We start from the raw sequence: 25,581 nt of genomic DNA, 5'->3' as shown, positions 1-25,581 counted from the left end.
TCTTTGGATTTTGAAGATGAAGACAGTCCTGAGATCATTCAGAGACAGTCACTGATGTCACCTTTGCCTTAAATAGACAAAGTAAAAATAACCTGTGTGGGGCTGTGTGTTAGCAATGGGACAAATGATATTGGAGAACATCTAAGGTCTTGAAATACAAAAAAGGAGAACCCAACAGAGACCCAGGGAGTACAGTGATTCTTCTGTTTTAGAGACTGGAAGGCTGGGAAAACATAGTTCAGAGGCCTATCAGAGGGCTTTGAAGACTTGCCTAGGACCTTCTGAATGGATGACCAAAGAAAACATCTCTAGGAAAATGAGATGCACAAGGAGATGTCAGATGAGGAGGTCTTAGTTTGACTGATGAAGCCAGGGGCTGGGGTCCAAAAGGACTCATTCAGAGTAGTGGATCTTTTCTGGTGCCTAGGTCTGACACTGACAGGATGGCACACACCAGCAGCTATTGTTGAACCTTGTGCTCTCTATTTTGGAGTGTCCTATATTCAAAGAAATACTGACAGACATGTAAAATACAAAAGTTTCTGTGCATTGAGACAGAAAAAAAACTAACTTCTTATCTCAGCTACCTCAGTGTGGACATCAAAATGAACATCAACCTTTTAGAATATCATCAAAGCTGTTCTGCTGTGTTTATTTGAGAACTGAATTGGATTTGAATTAAATTTGGAAGATGCATAAATTTCCTTCTGAGATTGCCAAAGTAGAACACCAAAGCTATGCTTACGGAAAAAAAAAAAAAAGAATTATAGCGAGAGAGAAAACTCTCAAAATTGGAATCAACTAAAATAAACAACAAATAAACTAAATATAAAATACTAAATAAATACTAAATACTAAAGGAATGGAGAGGAGAGGAGAGGAGAGGAGAGGAGAGGAGAGGAGAGGAGAGGAGAGGAGAGGAGAGGAGAGGAGAGGAGAGGAGAGGAGAGGAGAGGAGAGGAGAGGAGAGGAGAGGAGAGGAGAGGAGAGGAGAGGAGAGGAGAGGAGAGGAGAGGAGTTTACCAAGCTATTGATGAAGTTATCAATGTCATCAATGAAGCTGACCAACAGATAAGTGTTCTTGTGGAATGAAGAAGAACTGAGGTTGTGAGGTAAATAAATAAATAAATAAATAAATAAAATTAATAATAATAATAATAATAATAAAAAGTAGAATATCCTAAGGAGACCGTGAGAGAGTTGGAGTCAGTAGATATCATTAGGGCAAAAAGCCCAGTTACCCAAAGAGAAAGAAATGGGTATGTGGACTGTTCTTCAAGCACTGAATTTGACATTTTTGATGATTTGTTGTGTGCTTTCTGAACATCTGCAGAGACTACATGTCTCAAACATTAAGTAGGACAGCTAATATAGAGAATGCACTTTCCTAAAGTAATGGTGGAGAAGCACAGTGAAGAGAAAAAAGAAAATCAGTTTGTCTGAGAGACGACCTGCACACCACACAGTCCTGATCGAGCAGAGGAACCAGCCGGCTGCAGTCAAGGAAAGACATGGTAGTGCTCGTGTGAACTTCCCATTCTCTAAGATCCAGCTGCATTGCAATCAAACTCAAAGGGCAAGAGAGCAGGCCAGAAGCAAATTTAGGAGGTTTTATTTCCCTTCAGTGACAATAAGGTAATACTTACGAAGCATCGCAGGGAACCAGCGCGGTCAGGTTTACATGCTGTATTCCAAAGCACAGGTGCTTGTGCAATAAGAGGTGTTTGTTACAGGTTTATATACACAACATAAAGGTGGCCCCACCTGTGCCATCAGCTGTGGGCTATCTCAGTAGGTTATTATGTGGTTCGATACACGATCAGATTGTGTGAATCCTGTACACTGGCTAAATGGTTTTCAGACAGCAAGTTCCTGTTTTTCTTGAATGTACCTCAAGACATAGTTTCCTACTGAAGTTTCCCAGGGTAACTTTCTGAAAACTATAGCCCACTGTAGTCATGTGCGGTATTCTCTCATGTTCTGGAGATTTTGCAATTTCCGTCCACCCAGCAGTGGTTCACTAGAAGGATATATTTATATAATCATATTGCAGCTCCTTGTTATTGACTTCTGCCTAATTCCAGTAATGCTCTTGGTACATTTTCAGAAGAGTGCTTTGGTTCCAGGGAACAATAGAATTGCTCAGGCTGGAAGGGGCCTTCAGGGGTATCCAGTTCCAACCCCTCTGCCATGGACAGGGACGCCACCCACTAGATCAGGTTGGCCAAGGCCCCATCCAACCTGACATTGAACACCTCCAGGGATGGGGCATCCACAGCTGCTCTGGGCAACCCGTTCTACTGCCTTACCACCCTCTGAGTGAAGAGTTTCCTCCTAATACCTCATCTAAATCTATCCTCTTTGGGTTTAAAACTATTCTCCCTCATTCTGTTCTTATGTGATTGAGCAAAAAGCTGCTCTCCATCTATTTTTATAAGCCTCCTTTAAGTACTGAAAAGTTGCAATGAGGTCACCCTGTTGCCTTTTCTTTTTTAGGCTGAACATTCCCAGCTGTCTCAGCCTGTCTTCATGTCTTCACAGGAGAGGTGCTCCAGCCCCTTGATCATCTTCATGGCCCTCCTCTGGACCCACTCTAACAGCCCCACATCCTTCTTGTGCTGGCGGCGCCAGACCTGGATGCAGCACTCCAGGTGGGACCTCACAAGGGCAGAGCAGAGGGGCACAATCACCTCCCTTGCTCTGCTGCCCACCCCTGTTGATGCAGCCCACAATGCAGTTGGCCTTCTGGGCTGCAAGCACGTACTGCTGGCTCATGTCGAGCTTTTTTTGTCCACCAGAACCCCCAATTCCTTCTCTACAGGGCTGCTCTCAGTGAGTTCTTCTCCCAGTCTGTGCTCATGTCTGGGATTGTCCCGACCCAGGAGCAGCACCTTGCACTTGGCCATGTTGAACCTCATTAGGTTCACATGGGCTCACTTCTCAAGTTCCCTTCTGACCTGGATTCCAAAGCACGGGTGCTTCCCATGACCTGAAGTTCCCCTCAGGTCACGCACTCTTCTGTATGAGCACAAGCTCCTTAGGGGCAGAGTTGAGAGCTAGGGTGGAAACTGCTCCAGTTGCTTGGTTTTGATCTGCCCATTTGTGAGTAATTATTGTAAGCACATTCACTTCTAGCAGCTGAGTTGATTCTTCTATGCAATTTAATAGAATTCTTGTAAGTATAAAAGAGCAATTTGTCTGTACGTACTCTTTATTGGGAGTATTAAGACAAAAGATATTAGAGGCATAGGTAAAATCATAAGACTAGACATTCAGATGATGAACATCAATGTAGCAGTGGTAAAATTCATCTACTTATTGCAGAAATAGAAAAATTACATTTCTAAGGACATCATAATGCTCCTATTCTTAGCTGACTTTGTTCTGTGTGAGATTGTATTTTTGGTATAATAATAATACAAAGAAATTTAATTGCTACCCTTAGCTTTTATATATTAATTTTTACATTATTATTTCATTTCTACCAGCTGAAGGCAACACACTGCTCAGTTGCATTTCTATGCTATATATTTAGGGGTTTTTTTTTTTTTTCCATTCTATGCAAAAATAGTTATCTGGTTAATGACCAAGAGACTGCAGAGCATCTCTGGGTGCACCACAGCTGAATGTTTCAAAAATACTTCTCAGAAAACTCTTGTTCTCCCCACAGTCAGGGGAAGATTTTGCAGTGAATTTAAGAGGGAAAGGAGATGGGTATTTCTCCTGTGGTTGCCCTAAAATGTGCTTGGTGTTTGTGTGGGTAATTTTGCCTTCTATGTGTTGTTTTATCACTGCTTACTTAAGAAACCAGATTAAAGTTTTAACATCAGAATACATTTTTGTTGGATATCTTTTCTTACTATCTTTGTTTGCTGTAATTTGGTAAACAAGATAAGCAATAAGTAAATAGGCAATCCTACTGACACAGTGCATTTTGTACAAAGTTCTCAGATGATTAATAGTGGAACATGTGAGTCTGCTAAAACAAAAAAGGACAGAGAATATTAGATTCAGATGCTCAAAGGCATCTGAAATGTAGGAAAGTACAGTTGCAATTAATTCACAACAATATTTTAAAGCATGACATGAACTTTGAAAATAAATGGTACTAATACTAAACAATTATAATTGCAATAAATGCTAATGATAAATACATGTAGGTATAATACTAAGCAGTTATAATTATTTTGTATGTATAATATAATACATGTAATTTAGTAAATAACATTATTTGTGTATAAAAATATATAAACATATAAGATTTAGTATAATAATATACTATTTCAAGACACTGTATTAAAATAATAGCACAATATACATCAAATAGCATAAAGTAGTGGTCTTTAAGAGTTTAACACCATTCATTTTCATAGAATGATTTAGGCTGGGAGGGAACTCTCAAGGTCAGCACATTACCCTCTTCATGCTAGTCTCCCCAAGCTCTACACCTCTAGTGTGCTGCTCAGAAAACTCAAAGCCCTTTCAGCTCCAAAAAAGACACTATATGATTAGAAAATGCTTGTTCTTGTGTCAACTCCTTAGTCCATGTACACATCCAGTTACATGGTTTGGAAGTGTGGTGGAGGAAGGTACTGAACAAACTGAGGAGATCAGGATTTGACCCTTCTTATTTAAAAGTGTTATAAACTCTGTGAAAAATAAAACCCACATTGTCATAAGTTTTCAGTTTTGAATAGTGGTGGAAATATTATAACTTGAATAAGTGAAAAGATTACTGCCTACTTGGACACAATAGTCTTTGAGGACATCAAGAGCTGATGAAGACTCTGTGAGTGATTGTGGCATGCCTGAACTCCCACTCACGCTAATGGGGATGCCTGAACTAACAGAAAAGCAGAAAGTTTGAAGACATTGGTGAAAATTTGCTCAGCCAGTATATGGGATCATTCAGGTAGCAGAAAGCCACAAGTTACTGCAAACCTTTTTATTTGCAAATAGTAGAATTAAACATTATTACATTTATTCAAAGCAAAGTATCAATATTATCAAAGATCTAACTATCAAAGTAACATTTGGAAACATTCACTTCTGATTTGAATTCTTGGATACATTTTTCTATTGTACTTCTTCTGTATTTCTTTTGTGCTGCTATTGGATTTCTCTGTGATTGTCCATCCCTTGCTATTACATCTGGTTGATGGAAAAAAGATATCCCAGATCAGTGGGAGTATTTTTTTCTAAGATTAAAAACAAAACAAATCTTTTTTTTTTTTTTTTTTTTCTTTTCCCTCCCTAGAGACTCAGTTATGCTGTTCCTTAACAGCACAGAGGGCACAATATCCAAACAAAATAATTTTTTTCCCACAACCTCTTCTTGAAAGACTTTTTTGCTTTTTTGCTTTTTGCCTCTTTCTTTTTAAAACATCACAGTAATTAGAAGCCTGACATAAATCAAAGAGCTCTCCCATGGCTGAAATGCTATGTTTTCCTTCTACACCTCAGCAGGAGGATTTACTCTTCATCATTTTGACAGCTGAGGCAGCGTATGTGAAACAGGTGATCCCAGCTAACAAAGCATGTTTCTCTTGACAGCCTGCTGGGCAGGAGAGGAAGGATTTAAGAATTACATAACAGAATTAAGCACTGAACATTTCAGATGCTTTAATATTAGTTCAGGGCTATATATTTTGTCAAATAAAGGAGAGATTTTTTTCTTCGAAATGGATTAACTCAGAGAACATATTTTTATCTTGGAACCTTAGTTTTGCTGTTGTTGTTGTTTTCCATGGTAGTCCCATAAAATTTGAAGATAAAATTTATACCAGTTTACAGGAAATATCTCCTGAAAGAAACAACCTCCATGCTATTGTTCAACTATGCAAACAACCCTCATCAGATAAACTTGAACAGTCAGCCTTACAAAGAAATCTGATACGCAGCTGCTCCTTGAAGAAGAAGCTGCTGCGGAAGACAGATGAGAAGGTGTTTTTCCTGAATGTGTTCTGTTCTTCTGCAGGTAGGGAGGCCGGCGGATGGATACTGTGTTTGCTAGCCTGTCTCTGTTTTGTCGAGTCAGGTTCAGAGATGATACTGTTTATAACCAATTTCCCTGGTCATGGGAAAGTTCATTCTACAATTTTATGAGTAATGCTCAGTTTATTTACCGCAGGAGGCAAAGAATGAGTAACTGGAATGTGCTCTGCAAAGGAAGCAGTTCAAGGGTGGAGTGCCTATTTCTCAGGAAATCTTGTGAAATTTGTCTTATCTCCCTAATGCAAATCTCAAGAGGCTCAAACCATTCCTCTCTCCTCTGTGTATCTTTAAGCACGAGCTGTGCCATCTGCAGCAGGCGATCCTGATAACCTTCTGGGGTTGTGGACCTGGTGTAAAAGAACGATTTCTTCCAGCCCGCAGGTAAAAGGTCTTATGAATTGTCAAATGGCTTCACAGCAGTCATTTTTTGGAGGTCAGGACAAAGTTTCCTTTCCCTTCATTACAAATGCACCTGCTGTTTCTCATTTCAGTCAGGTGCTGATTGCATCAACAAACATTTCACTACTTATGAGATATGTCCAACCTGCTAATCCTAAGGGGTTCAGTTCACCACTTAAAACAGCAAAGGGAAGAAATTAGAGGCTTTGATTATCTGTACCTCTCCTTTTCTTCATTTCCACAACTCTCCTCACTTCTCTCCTGTTCTTTCTTGGCAAGCATATCTGACCAGTGCAGATTGGATCAATCTGTAGCTCCTAGGGTGAATCAGGGTGCCGGCAATTTTTCCTCTTTCCTGGTCTGCTTTAAGAGCTGCATGTCAGATGGGAAATCCCCTTCCATTGCTATGAAGAGCTGGTGAAACCCACTCAGCTCATCGCAGAGGTCCTATTGCTTGGCAGGCAAGCAGCAGAATAGCTGGGGTTATTTCTTCTCAGCCCTCTCCTTAGCCAGAGCTGACCAAACAGCTTCTGCTTTTCAGGAGAGCTCCTGCTTTGTGCTGGAGACTCACCTGGGGCTGTGGAGAAGTTGTGGGATTTGACTGTGCAGACATGGAAATATGCCCCTCCACCCCCCAAGTCTTTTCCTTCGGGTGATGTACCTGATTCAAACACTTTGGTTAAAAACCAACCAACCAAACAAGAAGCAAGTCAACCCTTCAGGGCCATCATCAGTGACCATGTCTCCAGCTTACACATTGGCTTAACAGCCTGTCTACAGAGCCTGGAGAACAGCACCTGCACCATGACAGCTTTTCTCTGCCCTCCAGAGCCTGTGAGCAGCAAGTGAGCTGCTTTATGGCAGAGGAGGGGGCAGCTTTGCCTGCACATACAGTAACAGCAGGCTCAAAGAGCAAAGTTCAGACACGAGGCTAGATGTAAACTGCCGTGGCCATTTCATCATGTATTGTGCCTGGATGAGTCTGAGGTGTTGTGAAATATTTCTTACTTACTTGTGACAGTGAAACCGTAGCAGAATGTCAATTGCGCTCTGGTACCAAGTGCTCCTTTGCCTGGCACCTGGGTGTATGGAATTGGCTGACGTTGCATGAGAGGCTGCTCAGTTTTATGATGATATTGAAGCACCTTTGATTTCTGATGATTCATGTAGTTCTTTCTTAAAGAAAATCATTACCAAGTCATTAAGATGCCAACTACCTAGCACAAAACAAAAGAAAAACAGCAGATTATTAAAAAAAAAAAAAAAAAGAAAAGAAAAAGAAAAAGGAAATAACCAAATTCGCCTGAAACACAGTCCTACATTTTTCAATACTTTTAGAATGCCAAGAACAATAAATACAAATATTCTTTAATACTGACTTTGGAGTTAAACTTTTCAGCTTGGTAGGTGCTATTCCTACTTTTCCTGTCTTCACAATTGCCTTTTCTTAAAACAAACAAACAAACAAACAAAAAAGAGAGCAATTGTGTCGTGTATGTTGTGCTAAACATCCCCAATTCCTAAACTCTCTTTTTGGTTTATTGATGACAGAACCCAAACTTGTTCCAGTATTTCCTGTGACTATGGAAATTACTTGGTCTGTGGCCTCCTCCTTTGGTTAGCTTTCACTTAGATTTCAGTTTTGTTTAGTGACTTCTGAAATCAGTAGAGGTTGTTTCCCTTTTGTGTAACCAAATCCACAAGATTGTCTTTTTTTTTTTTTTTTTCCCCTGAAAATGTCATGTGAACTAATGCTTGCTATTAAGTGATTTTATGAGTTGAGAAAATGAGCCATCAATATTTACAGGTCTCACTCAGGGATGCATAGGAACTCAAGAGCAATGTGGTCAGTATTGCCTGAATTGTCCAATACTCAAAGTTGCTTTAAGCATAACAATCTTCCTTTGCCTTTAGTGTCCATTCTTCTCTTTTGTGATTGTTCTGTTACCTCTCTGTCTAGTTTCATATCCAGTTTTTATCTATTGTACTGCTGTGCTTACAGCCCTATGTACTGGTGTATTTAATCAATGTGCTTTCACACATCACTGTTACTTTATGCTGCAGTGGCAGCAAATATTTCCAGAGAAGTATCTGTTGTCTTTTGTACCAAATACTGTATCTTCCTCCTTCCTCCTTCCTTTTTATAATCTCAGACCAGTTGAGGCTGGAAGGTGCCTCTGGAGCTTGCCTGGTCCAAGCTCTGCTCAGGGCTCTGCAGTGAGACTTGACTGCATGGAGCTGTCCCGTCGGGTTTTGAACACCTCCAGGGATGGAGACTCCACTGCCTCTCTGGGCAACCTGTTCCCATTGGAGGACCTTCACAGGAGAAGAGTGCTGCTTTTTTTTTTTTAATGTGAAATTTCCTGTATTTCAGTTTGTGCCAATGCCTCTTGTCCTGTCACTGGGTAACACTGAGAAGAGTCTAGCTCTGCTGTCTTTACTCCCTCTGCCAGGTATTTATGCACGTGAATAAATCCCCCTGAGCTTTCTCTTCTCCAGGCTGAGCAGTCTCAGCTCTCACAGCCACTCCTCTTAAGTCTGGTCCCTCAATCATCTTTGTGGCCCTGCACTGAACTTGCTGCAGTAGGTACTGGGGATCTTGTACTGAGCATCCGCACCCTGGACCTAGCACTGCAGGTGTGTCTCACCAGGCCTAGCAGAGGGCAAGGATCAGCTCTTAATCTGCTGGCAATGCTTTGCCTAGTGCAGCACAGGATGTTATCGACCTTCTTTGCCATGAGGACACATTGGTGGCTCAAATATATGTATATATATATTAATTTAAAATGTTTTATCTTATTCCTAAATCTTTGCATTGTTTCTGTCCCAGTCTTCCTGAAAATGTAACTTACTGTTTTCCACTTCCAAGCAAATATATTTCTTGTTTTCAGAAACCACAGTGGATGCATTTTTCTTACATTTCTTTCCTCTTATTTATGCAACTAAAAAGCCTTTTGCTCTCAGCTTTCCTTGCAAAATCTCAGTTAGAGACTCCACCTGAAAAAGCTTCTTTGGTTCTCTATGCCCATATCATTGCTTGATTTTTTTTTTCCTGCTCCTTGGCAACAACCATCAAAAAATCAGCTCTGCAGTCTTTCCTCAGCTTTCCTCCTGCTTTTCAGACCCTTGCCATTCCTTCCACTCACCCGCTCTGCCACGTCTCATGCCCTTGGGTATCTCTTCAGCAGCAAACCGCAGTGGTCATAGTTTCTTTGCTAGCAAGTGGAGCTGGTGGTTTGCCTGCAGTTGTTTCAGCTTATGATTTTTGCTGCCTTTCCTTTTCTTGTATGTTTGTGGCACTGGTGCCCAAGGATGCCTGACTCTAACAAAACCACAGGCAATGCTTTTCTGGGATCTGGTTTATATGGACCAAAGTATGGGAGTGTTTTCTATTACTACCTTCTTAAAAGTATTCAGTGGGTCCACTGCTTTTTCTGTTACAGCTCCCAAATTTCCCCAATCATCTCTGTTGTAAACCTCCTGAAGACAGTGCCTGAATTTAGACATAATTTTCAGTTGAATTTTATTACTAGAGAATCTGAGATAGTTGAAAAAGTGTATTTTCTTGGTTACCAGAAAGATGTAAGAATAAGAAGTGAAGGATGTAATAATCAGAGTTAAAGCAAAAGCCAGTACTTGAGAAAAAGATACATGAAATACATCCAGCTGCCACTGGATGGCTCTGCTTGGACAGTGCACACGTGTGCCAATACAACTAACATAACCAGACCACTGCAATACCTCCTGGGTTTCTGTGATTTTTGTGGGATTTTGATAGATTATCAAAAAATCTCTTATTAGCAGCCTGAGTGTTTTCAACTTCATTGTGTTACACTGATGTATTCTAAAAAAAAAAAAATGTGAAAAGAAGAAAAAAAAATCTGTTGCACGGTCCCGTTTTCCAGTTAAAAGCTCTTTCCCTGACAACTTGAAGCCTCAGCAGTAATGACTAGTTGTCACTAAACCAAGAAGTAATTCAGCAGCATAAGGCGTGATTTATTCTTAACAAAGAATCAATACAAGCATCAGAATTAGAGTGTGTATCATGTGGCACGATTTCATACAGATAGGCAGTATTCCAGCCGGTCTGTACTGCTTCTGGATATAACACAAAAGTTTTATAATATAATTAACTGGCTCCCACCTTGAAATTACACAGCTAATCTTGGCTCATCCCAGAAAGTCCACCTGACCAGAGTGGAAATCTGATCAGAAGAAAGCCAGCAAGAAAGCTATGGATGTCGTAGTGAGCTGGTCCTGCAGAGATGAATAGCCTTCCTTGTCCTCAAGGCACAGACAGGTGAAACAAGCTTCTCTTCTTACAGTTGGGATTTGCTGAAGCTTAAGCCTGTTAAATCTGGAGACCTGCTGAGAAGGGAAGCCAGAGCTCACCCAAAGGAAAAAATCAGAAAAAGGTTCCTGGGGGGAGAAAGCCAAGGGGAGGAGGGAACAGAAGGCTACACCCTGCTCTGGCCACATTGATAAAATAATGTCCTCTGCCTAGGACCATGCTGTTGGCTGCAGGAATCTCCTTCTAGACACTATATTTTAAAAATTCTTTTTAAATGAAAGGTGCAACTACTTCCCAAGCAGCAGAAAGCATTTCCTCCCATGTCTACTGGTTAGTCTTATCAGAAATCTAATGATGATGCTTTTCTATCTGGTACATAGGACATAATTAGCTGCAACTTAATTAAGTGAGCAGATAGGAGTAGCCATTTTGGACTTGTGAAGCAAAAATTGCATTATAACACCCTGTGTTCAAAGAAGCAGGGATTCCTGCAGTAGAAAATGATCTGGCACTATGGAGCTGAGATACAGGCTCAAGCACTTTTTATTCTGCAGTTACATCTAAATGCAGTGATCTGGAATGGCTGCTTAATTTGTTTACCACCTGAAGTACATTTTCTACTCATACTGAGATTTACATTTGAAAGTGTAGGGACTTACAAAAGAATCATGCGTTCTGGGGAAAAATCCAGGCAAACAAAAAGCACTGCTAAGTTTTCCCTTTGAAACTGCACTTTAAAAAAAAATGGGCTAGGCTTACCACAACACAAATTCTATGAAAGGAGCAGAACTGGTGTCTTTGTACTCTGGAAAGCTTAACAAATGAGCCCAGAAGACTGCTAAGGAAACCTGGAAGGTACAAATGCAAGCAAAGATGTGTAGCTGCTGATAACCCATTTAGTCAAGCAGGCTGCTGAGTTGGGCAGGAATAAGGTACGTTGCTGAAAGAAGGTGCAGTTTGCACTCTGTCCAGCACAGTTTCAAGCTGCTCTCTGCTGCTGATTGAAGAGCTATGATGTGTTTCACGGTATTTACTGTGTACACCAGTAATTCAGTACATATATGTCTATGTACTTATACATTGCGGATCCCCTTTTAGCCTCATTGTTATCTGATGCTAGAGAGATGTAAAAAAGCAGATGACATTTAGATTATGTTTTGTTCAAAGACATTAATTTATAAATTGTTGTACTATTAATTAAAAAAGAAAAAAAAAAGAAAAGAAAAAAAAATGGTTTTTTTGCCAGACCTTGGCAATGGAAAGAGGCTGATCAGCCCTATACAATACTTTTTTTTTTTTTTTTTTTTTTTTGGTGTTTTACAAGCACTGTGCTTCATACACTCCAGACTAAATAACAGTGCTTATATGATCATGTGCCCATACATAGTTGTGCACAGAAAGCACATCATGCTCTCTGCTGTCAGTGGTATCACCTGTGCAATAAGGTACTTTATATGGAATGCACCGGTGCAGCATTATTTATGGTCTTTGTAAAAAAAAAATAGGTAGAGCGATTTGACCACTAAAGATAAAAATAAGATTGTGAATGAAGACAGGTTGAGAAAGATTTTGGAAGTGTGACAACAGCAATCATCCAGTTCATGTAAAGTATGAGAGCAGAAAAGAGCATACACTGAAAAGACTCCATCAGCTGGCTGTGCATTCCTAGCAAGGCTAATGCTGGGAACAGACAGTATAACAGCTTCAATACACTATGTCCAACATTGCTGCCCTTTCTCAAAGCAAACTCCTATTGAAGATTTTATCACAGGGTGCAATGATCTTGCTTGTAATTTTCTTAGATAAAAGGCCTTGTTTTTCTTTTTGACTTGCACAGAGTTTGAACCTGTAGAATTTTTATTGACTAGAAAGAGCATGTAAGTCAGCAAATAGTTCGCTTGTCACTGAAGTACAAAAAGCAAGTCACAATGCAACAAGAATCAGGAAGGACATGGTCCTTGCCTCTGCAGATAACTAAAAGATCTAGTAGTCATTTGCATGATGAAACAGCTATTTTATTTTTAAGCATGTAATATCAAACACTGGGTGCCTAACGTAACCTCGCAAGGTGTGCCAAAGGTGCTGCCCCGCCTTGCTGGGGGGCTCCTGGCAGCAAGCCTCTGGGGACCCAGCGCAGCCAGACCTCTCCATGCTGTGGAGGGAAACACAACCACTTTGCTACAGCAAGAAGCAGGAATCATTCATCATCAATTTTTTATGACAAAGTACTGATTGTGTTATCTCTTTCCCATACCCACTTCCCTTCCAAAGACCGAAAGGATTCAAAATATCCCCTTTGTCATATTGCGTAAAGTAATTATATGCTAGGTGATAATCTTAAGGTGTTGTCCTAAACCTTTTTAAATTCCACAATTCCTAGTTAATGGCATTGACCTACCAAACAGGGGTAGAGCTAAAATTGCCTGACAACGTGTTGGAGCTTACTGCATCAGGTTTACCTGCTTGAATATATACACAATAAAATCTATTTATTTTATTTATTTTATGCATTTATTCCTACTTCTAATTTTAAGAAAAAGCTCTGGAATATGGGTCCTCCCAAAGGCTCCCCAGTTACAATTTCTGGTACAGACATTTCACATACAACTGGCAGGCAGCTGCCTTTGTGCTGCTTGACAGAACAGGCTCAGGCTACGCAGAGATTTATACTTAACCTCCATGGTGCAGCCATGATGTGGTACAGAAGGAAATCCAGCCCTCTCTCTTATGTTTATAGCAGTGTAGCTTTATCACTTATTATTGAACCACACTAACTGAATGGCATCGGTGGATGAGGTTTTCTTCATGAAGACGTGATAAACTGTCCTGTAATATCTTATAGATGAGCCTCTTGACAGCATTTTCCTGCTCTGCCTACATCAGCCAGTACTGCATCACAGTCAGAGCAGATGTGGACAGCAAAACAGCTGGTGTTGAAACCATGAAACCATGGTATGTGTGTTTTGGGGAAGTTATTTTGGATTACCTCTATTGTGGTCCGATGAGGAAATTTGCCTGTGGGAAGTTTCAAGTATGGTCCTGGTTTGTGTCCTCCTGGCTGAGTTTCATCCATGGGGAATCCTGTTTCACATGCTTCGAGACAGGTCTGTGAGGCAAACCAGAGCACAGCGAGTGCACACACCTGGCAGAAATGTTTTGAAAACACACTCCTGAACCCATATAAAAAGATGAGGTAGATGTACATAGTGCATCTTCTTGGGAGTGCTCTTTGTGGGAGAAGAAGGATTGTGGTAAGAAGGAAAGAAGGAACAGTGCAGCTTACCTGAAGCACTTTTCTCCTTCGAGGACGTGGATACATTGGACTCTTGATGCATTGGACTTGCTCTTACATCCTTGAAACAGTGCACGTCCTCTGTCTTTTAAGGAATATTCCCATACCAATCTCAAAGCCATAATGTTTGCCCATGGACCTCAAGCTTGGAGGGTGAACTCCCAGTTGACCAAAGTATTTTAACGTACTGTCCCTGATAAGACAAGCCATGTGTACCCTGAGTCTAACCTTCCTCATGACAAGTTTTGCAGTGAAAACAAAACTTGATAAACCAGCTAAGCTGTGCTGTTCGGGAGGAAGCTGAGATATAACAAGGTCTGCAGACAACAAAGTAGTCCTGCTGTGAAGTGCATTTCTGCTTTGGCATCTCACTCTTCATGTGTATTTGGCATCACCATGATCTTGATAGGTCTAGATGTCTTGCTGTGTCAATTAAAAAGAAAATGGTGGGTAATGGTTGAAATATGGTAAACCATAAATCACCAAAAGAGGAGCACTTTATCTAAGATTGTTTTAGATGTTCAGTTCACGAAGGTGAATGATTTCTTTTTATGTTTGTTTTAAATGGTTAATAAAGAGAAGTCTGTCTGCATGGACCGAGTGTGTTGTAACCAGTTATTTTAACAATACACCGTTTCACAATCAAGTTTCATTTAAACATAAAAGAGGAAGCAAGTCTAACGCGTTGTGGTTCAGTCAGTTATAAAACCCCCTCAACTCCTAAGGGACTTTCTTTCTATACTTCTGCACTATAAAGGATTGGAAATAAAGCATATGTCATCTTAGAAGTGTATTTGAAAAGGAAATAAAAACAGAACGCTGCATTTTGGGGTAGGACAGCCACACAGGAAGCTTTAAACAGTTTGTAAGACAACCAGTTTTCTGTACCCGGTCAGCTGCTGTATCTTTGGAGGTAAGAACTGAAATATACTATGCGCTATATAAAAGTATGAAAATGTTGCCCTTGCTTACGAAAGCACCTTGGTTCTGTTTGCGTGGGACTGCAGCTGGTACCTGGTGAAATGAAGATGTGCTTTCTCTGACTGTTCGGAATGCCTGCACATGTTTGCAGAGTCCCAGCCACTGTCCACATGCAATTTCTGCTGCCTTAAGAAGAGATAAGAGCATTTCAAAAGTGCTGTCTTCAGAACCACAATTGACTGTGATTATGAATGTAAAAAAATTTTGATTGATCCTTCAAAAAAATTTTGATCCTTCTGAAGACTGTCATAAAATCATACTAAAATAATATTCTCCAGAATACTTTTACAGGGAATCTTACCAAGTGTATTGCTTTTATAATAATTATGGTATTTTTTATTGATTTTTGCATGGTAGCATACAGTTCAGATCATCTTAGAAGTGGTGTACTCTATTTTTAGATTAGAAAATAAAATAAAAATAACTGTAATAGAAAAAAAAGGCCGTAATTTTAAAAATATTAACAGAGAAAATGTTGAGACTTTTTTTTTTTTTTTTTTTTTTTTTTTTTTTTTTTAAAAAAGATGATGTTAAAAAGTATATACAAAGAAATGTTGTCATTGCATTTTCCTGATTCACAGCCAATTTCCTGGTTCGATGCAAATTCACAGCATGACCTGGGTGTACACCCTCCCCTCCTTTTTTATACTCTTTTGCAGATGTGACCAATGTTTGAAGGTTTGTTAGTACAACATTTCTCTCACTCCTCCTGGGAAACCCCTTCAGCTTTTTCTGTCTTTCTTGCTTTGCCTTGTATTCTTTTCACATCTAGAAACTATACACTTCTCTTCTATAACACATGAATTTATTTCCCTTTTATTTCAGCTGCTTAGATACAAAATATTTCAGTGCAAATAGTTCAGTCATAGCAACAACAGACAACTAATTAAAATAAACACAGAAATGCAGAAACAGGAAATTATTCCCACCCCGGAGAAAAGCACAGTCTAGAAATATTATGTAGTCAAGTCATCCTAATGAATGTGGAGCTCGATCCCTTCCTGCCTTACGTTTCATATTGCTCCTTACAGCTTTGCATATGAGACGTAAAATGCTATCGAATCAGATTAACGGTGTCCTAAAACAAGTTTGTATGGGTACAGATAATTAAGGAAAATATGGAAAGCAATAAATCAGGCTGGCTTTGTACAAAGCTTCAAGGAACTAATAAAACCGAATTAGATGGGAAAGGATTTAAGAGCTCGAGAAGCTCTATTTACCCACATACCGTTTTCGTTTCATTTTTTTATGGAAGTCTGTCCCCCCAAAACTCCACTTAAAGATACAACAGCACTCAAACATACATTAAGAATGTACTTTTCAAAGTGAAGGAAGACAGGTGCTCTTGGAGTTCATTGCCATCCATTTAGCGTGATTGTGTAGACATTTGTCAAGCAAGAACATTTCACATTACAATAAACATATAAAGCACATTGTGTTTTCTGAGGAGGAGATCTCTCTGTTACTTCGTTGCACAAGGTGATTCCTTCATGCTCCTGCAATACAGGATTTTCATCCTCTTCAACCTTCTCTGTTCCCCACAAAGCAGCCCATATGTCCTTGTAGGAGTGGGACTCCTAGCTTTCCTGCAACTCCTGAAACATGGATAGGCAAATAAAGATCACAGAATCACAGAATCACAGAATTTCTAGGTTGGAAGAGACCTCAAGATCATCGAGTCCAACCTCTGACCTAACGCTAACAGTCCCCACTAAACCATATCCCTAAGCTCTACATCTAAACGTCTTTTGAAGACTTCCAGGGATGGTGACTCCACCACTTCCCTGGGCAGCCTGTTCCAATGCCTAACAACCCTTTCAGTGAAGAAGTTCTTCCTAACATCTAACCTAAAACTCCCCTGGCTCAACTTAAGCCCATTCCCCCTCGTCCTGTCACCAGGCACGTGGGAGAACAGACCAACCCCCACCTCGCTACAGCCTCCCTTGAGGTACCCATAGAGAGCGATAAGGTCGCCCCTGAGCCTCCTCTTCTCCAGGCTGAACAAGCCCAGCTCCCTCAGCCGCTCCTCGTAGGACTTGTTCTCCAGGCCCCTCACCAGCTTCGTCGCCCTTCTCTGCACCCGCTCAAGCACCTCCATGTCCTTCTTGTAGCGAGGGGCCGAAAACTGAACACAGTACTCGAGGTGCGGCCTCACCAGAGCTGAGTACAGGGGGACGATCACCTCCCTAGCCCTGCTGGTCACACTGTTCCTGATACAAGCCAGGATGCTGTTGGCCTTCTTGGCCACCTGAGCACACTGCTGGCTCATATTCAGCCGACTAGATGAGCCAGGCTCAGGTTTTCTTTTGAAGGAAGACAAAAAGAGAGTTTCAAGGAGGGGGAAAAAGGGGACTTGGCTCAGGACTGCTGCTGCTGCTGCTGGAATAGCCTCATGGAACAGTCCCACAGCTCTCAGGTCTTCCAGAGCAGCACTAGGGGAAGTGCAGAAGCACCGCTTGGCGGGTCCTCTTCTCTTCTGCCATGGGCAAAGGGGGCCAACTCCCAACTCAAGCAGCAGCCTCCATTACATTTACCTAAGCCAGCACTGGGCACTGGAGATAGCCCTTAAGAAATGGGGTTCACCCACCAAAAACCATGGGTTTCATACATTAAGGAAAGGCTATATACTCATCCATACGCACAGCTTGTTTCACTTCCTTCTTCGCTGTCCTGATTTCCCCATACTGGCTGCACTGAGGCTTCTCAGGAGCTGTTTCATGCCAGACGTCGTGGAAGGTGAGATGTGGATCCTGCAGCATATGTGGGCTTGCTGCTCCAATCTACCCTGCCTGCCAGGGGAACTCTCGCATGCATGCCCTGCAATTAGAGGGAGATCTCAAACCTCAGAGAAGGGGTCTGTTTCTCCACAGACTATAAAAGATAATACTAGGAGAAAACATACGAAAGATGGATCCACAAGGTTTGGGTTCCCTTGAGATGGGAAGACTTTAATTGCAGTCCTATCTAGTAGATCATAGGCTGTATCTATAGCTCAATTAAGCTATACCTATAGCTATATCCAGTGCTATAACTTGAACTGAAACTACCAAGAGCACAGCTTCAGTGCCATTCAGAGCCTCACTCAGAGAACTGAAAGCCAGATATATTCCATTTCAAAGCAGGCCTGTCTATTCTGTGTGCTTTCCATCCCCTCCTTTTGCAATGCAAAATAATGTCCCTTTCCCCACAGACCAGTGATTCCAGCTGGCACCATGTTCTTTCCATTCTCTCTAGCAACTTTTGATCTTGCTCAGGTTTTCATATGGGGCACAATTTATCATATAACTTTGTGTACCCTTCTCATGCGTTCCTTAAGCTTTTTGCTTATCCTAAGCCAAGAACTCCCATTCTATTTGCTTGCTCCCAGACTATAATATGAGATCTTTATGCAAACATTGGCACCATCTCCAAGCATTATATTCCAGCAAATTTGCTGCCACTCAGAAAATAGTAGCAATACCACTGGATTCTCCACATGGCTTTAAACATTCATCCTGCCTTTAGGCTTTTCTTCTGAAAAACTGAACAAAAACCCCAGGGAAGACCTACAAGCTTTTAAGAACTTCTGAGAGTAATAAAGACTACGTAAGATAGAAAAGAATGTAAAGCAGACAGCCTGCTCCCTCTGTCTCCACTGTGATCTGTGCTTAGATAGGATGTAGCCAGCTCCCTTCGCCAAGACAGTAGCTGTACAAGGAAATATTGGTTTGTTCATCTCATGTGAAAAATGCATCAGAACAACATTGTAGACCGGACTATTTTTCCTAGTACAACAAAAATAATGCATTATGTTCAGGAAGAGGAAAGTGAAAGGTGAATGTAAGGAGTGTGAAACCCCAAATACTGAAAGGCATTAGATGTAATCCCCATGCATTTGCAGTCTTGGTGTATAGGTGTGTGTGTGGCACAGGAGGGGGACTAAGACAAAGGATAAAAGAAAGAATTAATGGAAACTGTCATCCTTGTCCGATGTAAAACACGAGAGTTAAGGGTGACCCAACTGTGTGGCCAGCCATCAGTCGTGATGTAATAACAATGTGACATGGATATATGATAAGTATTAGGACCAGAGATATATATAGCTCACTTCTGCATTCTGGCTCTCGACAGAACCCATCAGAGCTTCAATCAGATTTCCTTGCAGAGCTGTGAATATCATCAGATTAGTGCCACAGCTCTTGCAACCATCAGAGGGTAAACTTGTAACTCATTCAACAAAACATGTAATTCTTAAGCATGATGGGAGCCTAATCTTTTTGAATTTGCCTGTTCTTTTGTTTCCAATTCAGTCTCAGACCCTGTGCTCTAAAACTCTGAAAATGGGTACTGCAGAATGCAGCATGAAGAAACGAAACCAGCAGTTTCATTTCCCTAATGTATCACCTTATGACAGAAACAAGATGCATCTGGGTAGTAGGAAAGACAGAAATGTCACATGCTACCTGAGCCCACATGGCTTTGCGCATGTTGGTTAAGAAGTGAATAGGTCAGACGTTATATTTTCACTTGTTTCTCAGAATCAACATTAAAAGTAAATGTAGGAATAAGTATATAACAGTTCCTGCTACCCTAAGCTGGTGGCAACTTGACACAGAAGCCCTCTGGGTCAGGGAAAGAGGGGAATGGAACAGCCTTTGCACTGCACAAGGAGGGGAAAGAAGGGAAAGGGGAAGAGAAGGGCAGGTTTACAACAAGAGCACCTCAAGCATTTGGGTGAGATTTCTGTGGTGGTACCTTACTTACATCTAAAACCTAACGCAAGACAACAGCAACTTACTGCAAAGATTGACAAGCTCTCTATATATTTGCATCTCATGTAAATGGATTAAAATGGACTATATTTCACTAAATGTTACCTGCCTGTGGGAAATCTCACACAACTTGAAGCAGCAGACGGGATTCAGACTCACCAAAGCAAGTGTTTGGACATATTTAATTTTCATGAACATTTCCTTCTGAAGGAAGATTATTTTTTCCTCCAGCAGCCATCTTTATAGTGTGGAAGTGATTTATTTTCCCCCTGAGGAAAGTCTTTTCTCACACTATCTTCTTGCCAACATATGCCTCAAGTCCATATCCACAGTTAGACAGGATTTAGCCAACATTTAATACTTCTGCAGCATTTTGCACGAGCAACTGCAACACAAGAGATACCTGACTCAGAAATGAAAGTCTTTTCACTCTTGTAAAATATTAGTTCAACAGTCGTCAGCGGCAATGATGTAGTACTGCATGTGCTGCAGAGATCCCACCTCACCACTATTCACATTTTGTGGAAATATGTTCCAGTGCTCCTTTACAGCAGGTGCTTTGACAACTAATTGGGATATATGCTTAAACCTACACAGACAATATCTGTAAGGATTAAAATGATGTAATCAGATTAAATAGTAAATGAAAGAAGTTCCCACTGTTTAAACAAAGACATTTTATTTGCTCCTCTATCACACAAGATATTTTGTCCTAAACAAAGAAAAATACATCTGTTTAAGATTTACTTTCTCACTGCTGGACCACACCATTTCTTTAGGACATCTTTCCTGTGAATCACCTCCTTGACATCTATTTAAATGAAAGGCACAAAGGTGGAGTTATGGACAATTATATGGCAGTGGAACTGCTAAAGTGTGGACAGAACATTTGCTGAGGAGCAGACACATTTCTGTCATTGCTAGTGAGCCCTGTCTTTTACTGCTAACATGGCTACACAGCTTTTGAGGATGAGCCACCAGCTCAGTGACTGGATAGGGTTATTGACTTCTGGAACCTGATTGTGCCTTTGCAGAAATGCGATGAAAACTGTTTTCAGAGCTGGTGATACTCATGGCTTTCTGTGAGTATCACAACAGTGAAGGAACTGAAATACTTCTGTAATGCACATCTGCCTATGTATTGCACTGAAATGTGTCTTTTCAAAAGCACGCTGCATCTAGGATGGTCAGTTTAAGAAGATCCTTTTACAGTAGTTGGAGAGTGATCAGCACATGTAGGGCACAATTCATCTAATTTCAATTCGGGTGTCTAAAACAAGTCTAATGAATCATGTCTCCAAAAAGCCTTGCTTTTGTTATTGACATTTTAATGTCTAAAAACTAGAGCCAATTCTATCCAGCTTAGCATATGGAAGTGATAAGTGCTAATTTAATGATCTGAGACTTCTTAGTGAAAAAGGATTCACACCTACAGTCATTGATCAGTCTGGATACTAAAGGGTTATACTCTTGATATGAATCTCAGATCAACATAGTTCAGAGGCAGATGACAAACCACACACAATAAAAGTTTCTTCAGAGAGGGAAAGAGGAGGGAAACCCTTGGCTTTTTAGCTGAAATAAAGGGCAAAAATATAAATATTTAAATGCAAGCTATTATAGCACTTATTACCAAAGCAAACCACTTCTTGTTCCTCTCTTCCCAATTCACTTGTCTTTGGATGTATCATACATACCATATGCTGTGTTACACAGAATATACTTTGATGCAATTGAGTTAACAGCACAACAGGGAGATGATCTGATCACTTCACTCATTGACTCAAGTCCCCCAGAAAGACAGAGACAAGCGTTAATGTTCAAATTAGAAATATATCTTGGCAGCTTGTAATAGAGGTGTGAGTATAATCATCACTCACTGACTTGGTAATGAACTAATGGTTTCTTCTTGTCGTTCTTCTGTCTGCTGGTGGTTCCTTTCCTTTCTTGAAGGATGCTGTCAGAAGGTTACCTTCACAGAATTGCCTACCTTTGTGAAGACCTGAGCTCTGAGCTCTGCACCAATGTGGCAGCCGAGGAAGTGGTGTATGAAATGAGGTCCATTAATTATTCTTCCATTGAAGAAGCACAAGGAAAAAGCTTCCTTCAGAGATGCAGATCTGCTGGCAAATGTTTTTCCTCTGTCCACTCTAAAGGCAGCAAACACAGCAGAAGGCAGAAGGATAATCTCCTACAGCCCACAGAGCACCCAGCGCCTGAAGGGCAGACATCTCCAGCTACAGACGTCTGCGAGGGGCTGGCAAGAAAAGACACCTACCTGGTTCCATCCTCCTGCAAAAGCATCTGCAAGAACTACAATGACTTGCATATAGCTGGGGATTATGTGGTGCCTATTAGCTCAGTGGCGTCAGATTTTACCTGTGACAGTGGCATCGGCCCTTTCCTGGAGTCCTCAGAGATTCCTCCACCCATGGAGTCCATGAGGGCCCCCCCCAGTGAGACCATCCGCAGGCCAGTCCAAGGCTTCTCATCGTGCTGGCGGCTGGCGAGCTTAATGCCACACCAGCAGCCTCTCTCTGACTCGGCCCTCAACGACTACCTGGAGCAGAAGCTGGTGGAGCTGTACAAGCAGTATATCATGGATAGCACAGCAAACAGGGCATCCCCCACTCAGATCCTGGCCTCGGAGCTCATCATGACTAACGTAGACCAAATCAGCATGCAGATATCACGAGAGAGGAATATGGAGACCACCAAGGCCAAAGACATTGTCATCAGCCGCTTCCTACAAATAGCCAGTGAACAAATATCCTCTGAAATTAGCACACCCAGTCTGCATATTTCCCAGTACAGCAACACTAATGTGTAGTATTTGAATTTCTACAGTTAGACAGTTTTTAGGTTCTGCAAACTCAATTTTTATTTTTTATTATTTTTTATTTTTATCTATTCAGACATCTTTTTGCTTCGTTAAAATTTATTTACTGTCTACCAGTTACATTTTCCAGCACATATTAAGTAAAAATATCTGTACTGCACAGATGTCCCCCTATTGTGAGCCAGATGAATTACTTTTTTTTTTTTTTTAATGTTTTTTTTTTTTTTTTTTTTCCCAAAGGCTTATTTCAGTGAGTGAGTCATGGACATTAAAAAAAAAAAAAAAAAAAAAAAAAAAAAAAGTAGAAAAATGACTAAGAGCATATGACACTCTTCCAGATACTCTCTTTCTTCCCCCTTGACATCTCAATTCATCTTTCCTCCCCTGGAATCTGCCATCCTACCTGAGGGTCTTTGTGAAGCTAAGGCTCACACCTCTGCAAGTACAGGGATCACAGAGCCACAGAAACAGAGAATTCAGGATGCCATCTGGTTCATCTCCTTGACCCAAACTGCTTTACTTATAACACCTCTGTCAGATATTTTTTATAATCTGTTCTTAAAGATACTAACTAATAGACACTTTACAGCTTCTTCTATACTAGGTCTAATTAATCCATTGGTGTCTTCCACCATCCCTTTTTTTACCGTCCCTTTTTGTGAAGCAAAAACTCTGTTTCCAGACAGACTTTGTCAGAAGGAGTGTGTGTGTATAGCTGTATATTTTGTGCTGAGCTGAACTTTTACGACAGACGTCGGTGACTTGAGATGCCAGACAGACACCCACCATGTTTGTCAGCGACTTAAAGACTGTGGCGTGGTCATGTAGGGATAGTGGTGATAATAAGGGGAATGCTTCTTTCTCTTCCCCCCTATTTTTAAGAGAATTTCAAATTGAAAAATAAGGGCTAAGCCAAAGCACCAGTAATTAATGTGACCAATTCCTTTGACCACTGAAGGAAAGCAGAAACAGACCACTCAGCAGCATGACCAACCCCTCCTTTTGTTACGAGCATTGCTGTATGTCATAGGCCAAGGTTATTTGAACTTGACATATATCTAATAGAAAGGTCTTCTGTAAAATCTCACAAGTCTTAAAAAAGAAGAAAAAAAATAATTAGCTGCCTCAAGGGCAAGGATGGTTACCTGCTTTGAGTCGGTATGATATATAACACATTGTCAATGACAATCCATCATTGGTTGAGTTTCTAAGTTTAATGTAAATACTAATTTATAATAAATATTCATCAAATGTTTTCATGCCAGTGACTCATGCCAGTGACTCAACACTGTTGTTTTGGCCTTTGTGTTCCTCTTTTGTTTTGTTTTACAAATGTAAGGCATGCATTTATGTGTATTTCAAAAACAAATGCGATGTAATAAACATGTCAGTTTATTTTATTGCTGCTCTCTTCCCAGAGACTACTGGATAGCTCAGTATATTTTCCTGCTTGTGCAATGAAGGGGTATCCAAAAAAACAGTTGCTATATGAACCTTTCCTGTGTGAAGTCAGAGATGGTAATTCTGTTGCCATAGCAGCCTACCCCAATACTATTATTCAACAACTCAAGATTGATAATTTCTGGCTTATAATGTTTGTAGACTTTTATCAAATTCAATTTACAAACAGAAAAAATACTATTCTAAAGAGACAGTAACATTCAAGATAACATACAGTCATGTGTTACACAAGCAAAATCCATTATTAATAGATCTCTCAATTTTTTTAATTTCTCCCAGAATAAAAAGATACACAAGCATCTATGAAAATGGCTTGCAGAAGACAGCAAAAGCAATCAAACAGTCATTTTTACATCCTGCAAATGCGTGATCATTTTTTTTTCAAAATGCATTTTTTTGTTTATTCCTATTGACATTCACATGACTGTAGCCATGGAGTAGCACAAAACAAAAGGAGAAGAACTTCCAGAGTCAAATACATATATATCAATTCCCTTGCTGAAAGATCTGGCACCTTCATCAGAGAGCATACTCCATTTTTGCACTCAACTTTACCCACTACATAGAGCACACACCGTGTGAACAAAAGAGCTTTTTATCATCTGTGACCTGGAAGTCCAGATTTTGGTTCTCCTCCTAACTGGCAGATCTGTGACTAAGAGCTATAGGAAACATCCGCTGGCCACAGCCTCCATTCTGAGAAGAGATTTAGTAAATAGTAACAGCACCTGGGGAACAGGGACTAAGCGGCTTGCCCACAGACTGATGTGGAAATGTAGTTTTGCTCACAGTGTTGACCCCTTAGCTGCTGTGTCAGAGTGCTGCAATGAGGATTTGGGGCTGGGCTTTCAGAGGAAAGAGCTATTACAGCAACTCACTATGCAGCTGTGCAAAAAAGACAGATCTTTAGCATAAGACAGCACGGCTGCTGCAATCAGAGGGCATGCTGGATGCTTAGATTGGATTATTCAGTCAATGACAAATCACTCCATTTGTACGGAGCTTCCTCCCAGGCAAATCACTTAGTATAATCACACCTATTCTCACATAAAGGTCTTACTTTGTATTATTGGACTGACATTTATGAATTTTATTCATGTAAGGGTCATAATCCTTGCAGAAGCTGATTTATGCTGGAAAGAGAGCTTTCAACCACTTCCTCCCAAAATATGGCTATTTTCTTTCCCCTGCCTAAATATAATTCCTTGGTTCACTTTGAGCCCTACTGTGCGTCTGTTTCTCATATGAATTACATACCATCCCAGTCCCTGAAGCAATACAGAGTAACTCTTGGATGTGACTTTTGCATAAACAAACAAATATTTCTTACTTTCCACTATGCTCAGCTGAAAGTTCATTTAAATTTCTGTCCTTCCTCCATTTAAAACTAATCTTCTTCTGCACGAGTGCCTCTCTAGGTGTGTCTGTTTCCTGCTAAAAGCACTTGGATAGCAATTAGGCTGCTATTAGCATGAGTCAGGTTATCTAAAGCGATTACCATCTCTCTCCTTCTCCCTCCCTCTCTCCCTCCCTCTCTCTTTCCCTCCCCTCCTCATCTGTCTCAGGGTCAAAT

The 25,581-nt window shown here is 40.7% G+C and overlaps 1 protein-coding gene across 1 annotated transcript; it reads left to right on the top strand.

The window, feature by feature from the left end:
* Positions 1 to 14,688: 14,688 nt before the first annotated feature.
* On the top strand, positions 14,689 to 23,942 carry TASL (TLR adaptor interacting with endolysosomal SLC15A4). The gene is made up of 2 exons (XM_084517241.1): positions 14,689 to 14,889; positions 21,662 to 23,942. The coding sequence occupies exon 2, from the start codon at positions 21,663 to 21,665 to the stop codon at positions 22,536 to 22,538; it is 876 nt and encodes a 291-aa protein (XP_084373367.1). The 5' UTR covers positions 14,689 to 14,889; position 21,662; the 3' UTR covers positions 22,539 to 23,942.
* The last annotated feature ends 1,639 nt before the right edge of the window (positions 23,943 to 25,581 follow it).

Source organism: Aythya ferina (assembly GCF_964211825.1).
Source record: "Aythya ferina genome assembly, chromosome: 1".
Taxonomy (NCBI): domain Eukaryota; kingdom Metazoa; phylum Chordata; class Aves; order Anseriformes; family Anatidae; genus Aythya; species Aythya ferina.
The sequence above is the reverse complement of the archived record's forward strand: the minus strand, read 5'-3'. Positions and strand labels throughout refer to the sequence as shown.

Coding starts and splice junctions, on each gene's coding strand:
- TASL (XM_084517241.1), top strand. CDS start 21,663: ATGCTGTCAGAAGGTTACCTTCACAGAATTGCCTACCTTTGTGAAGAC.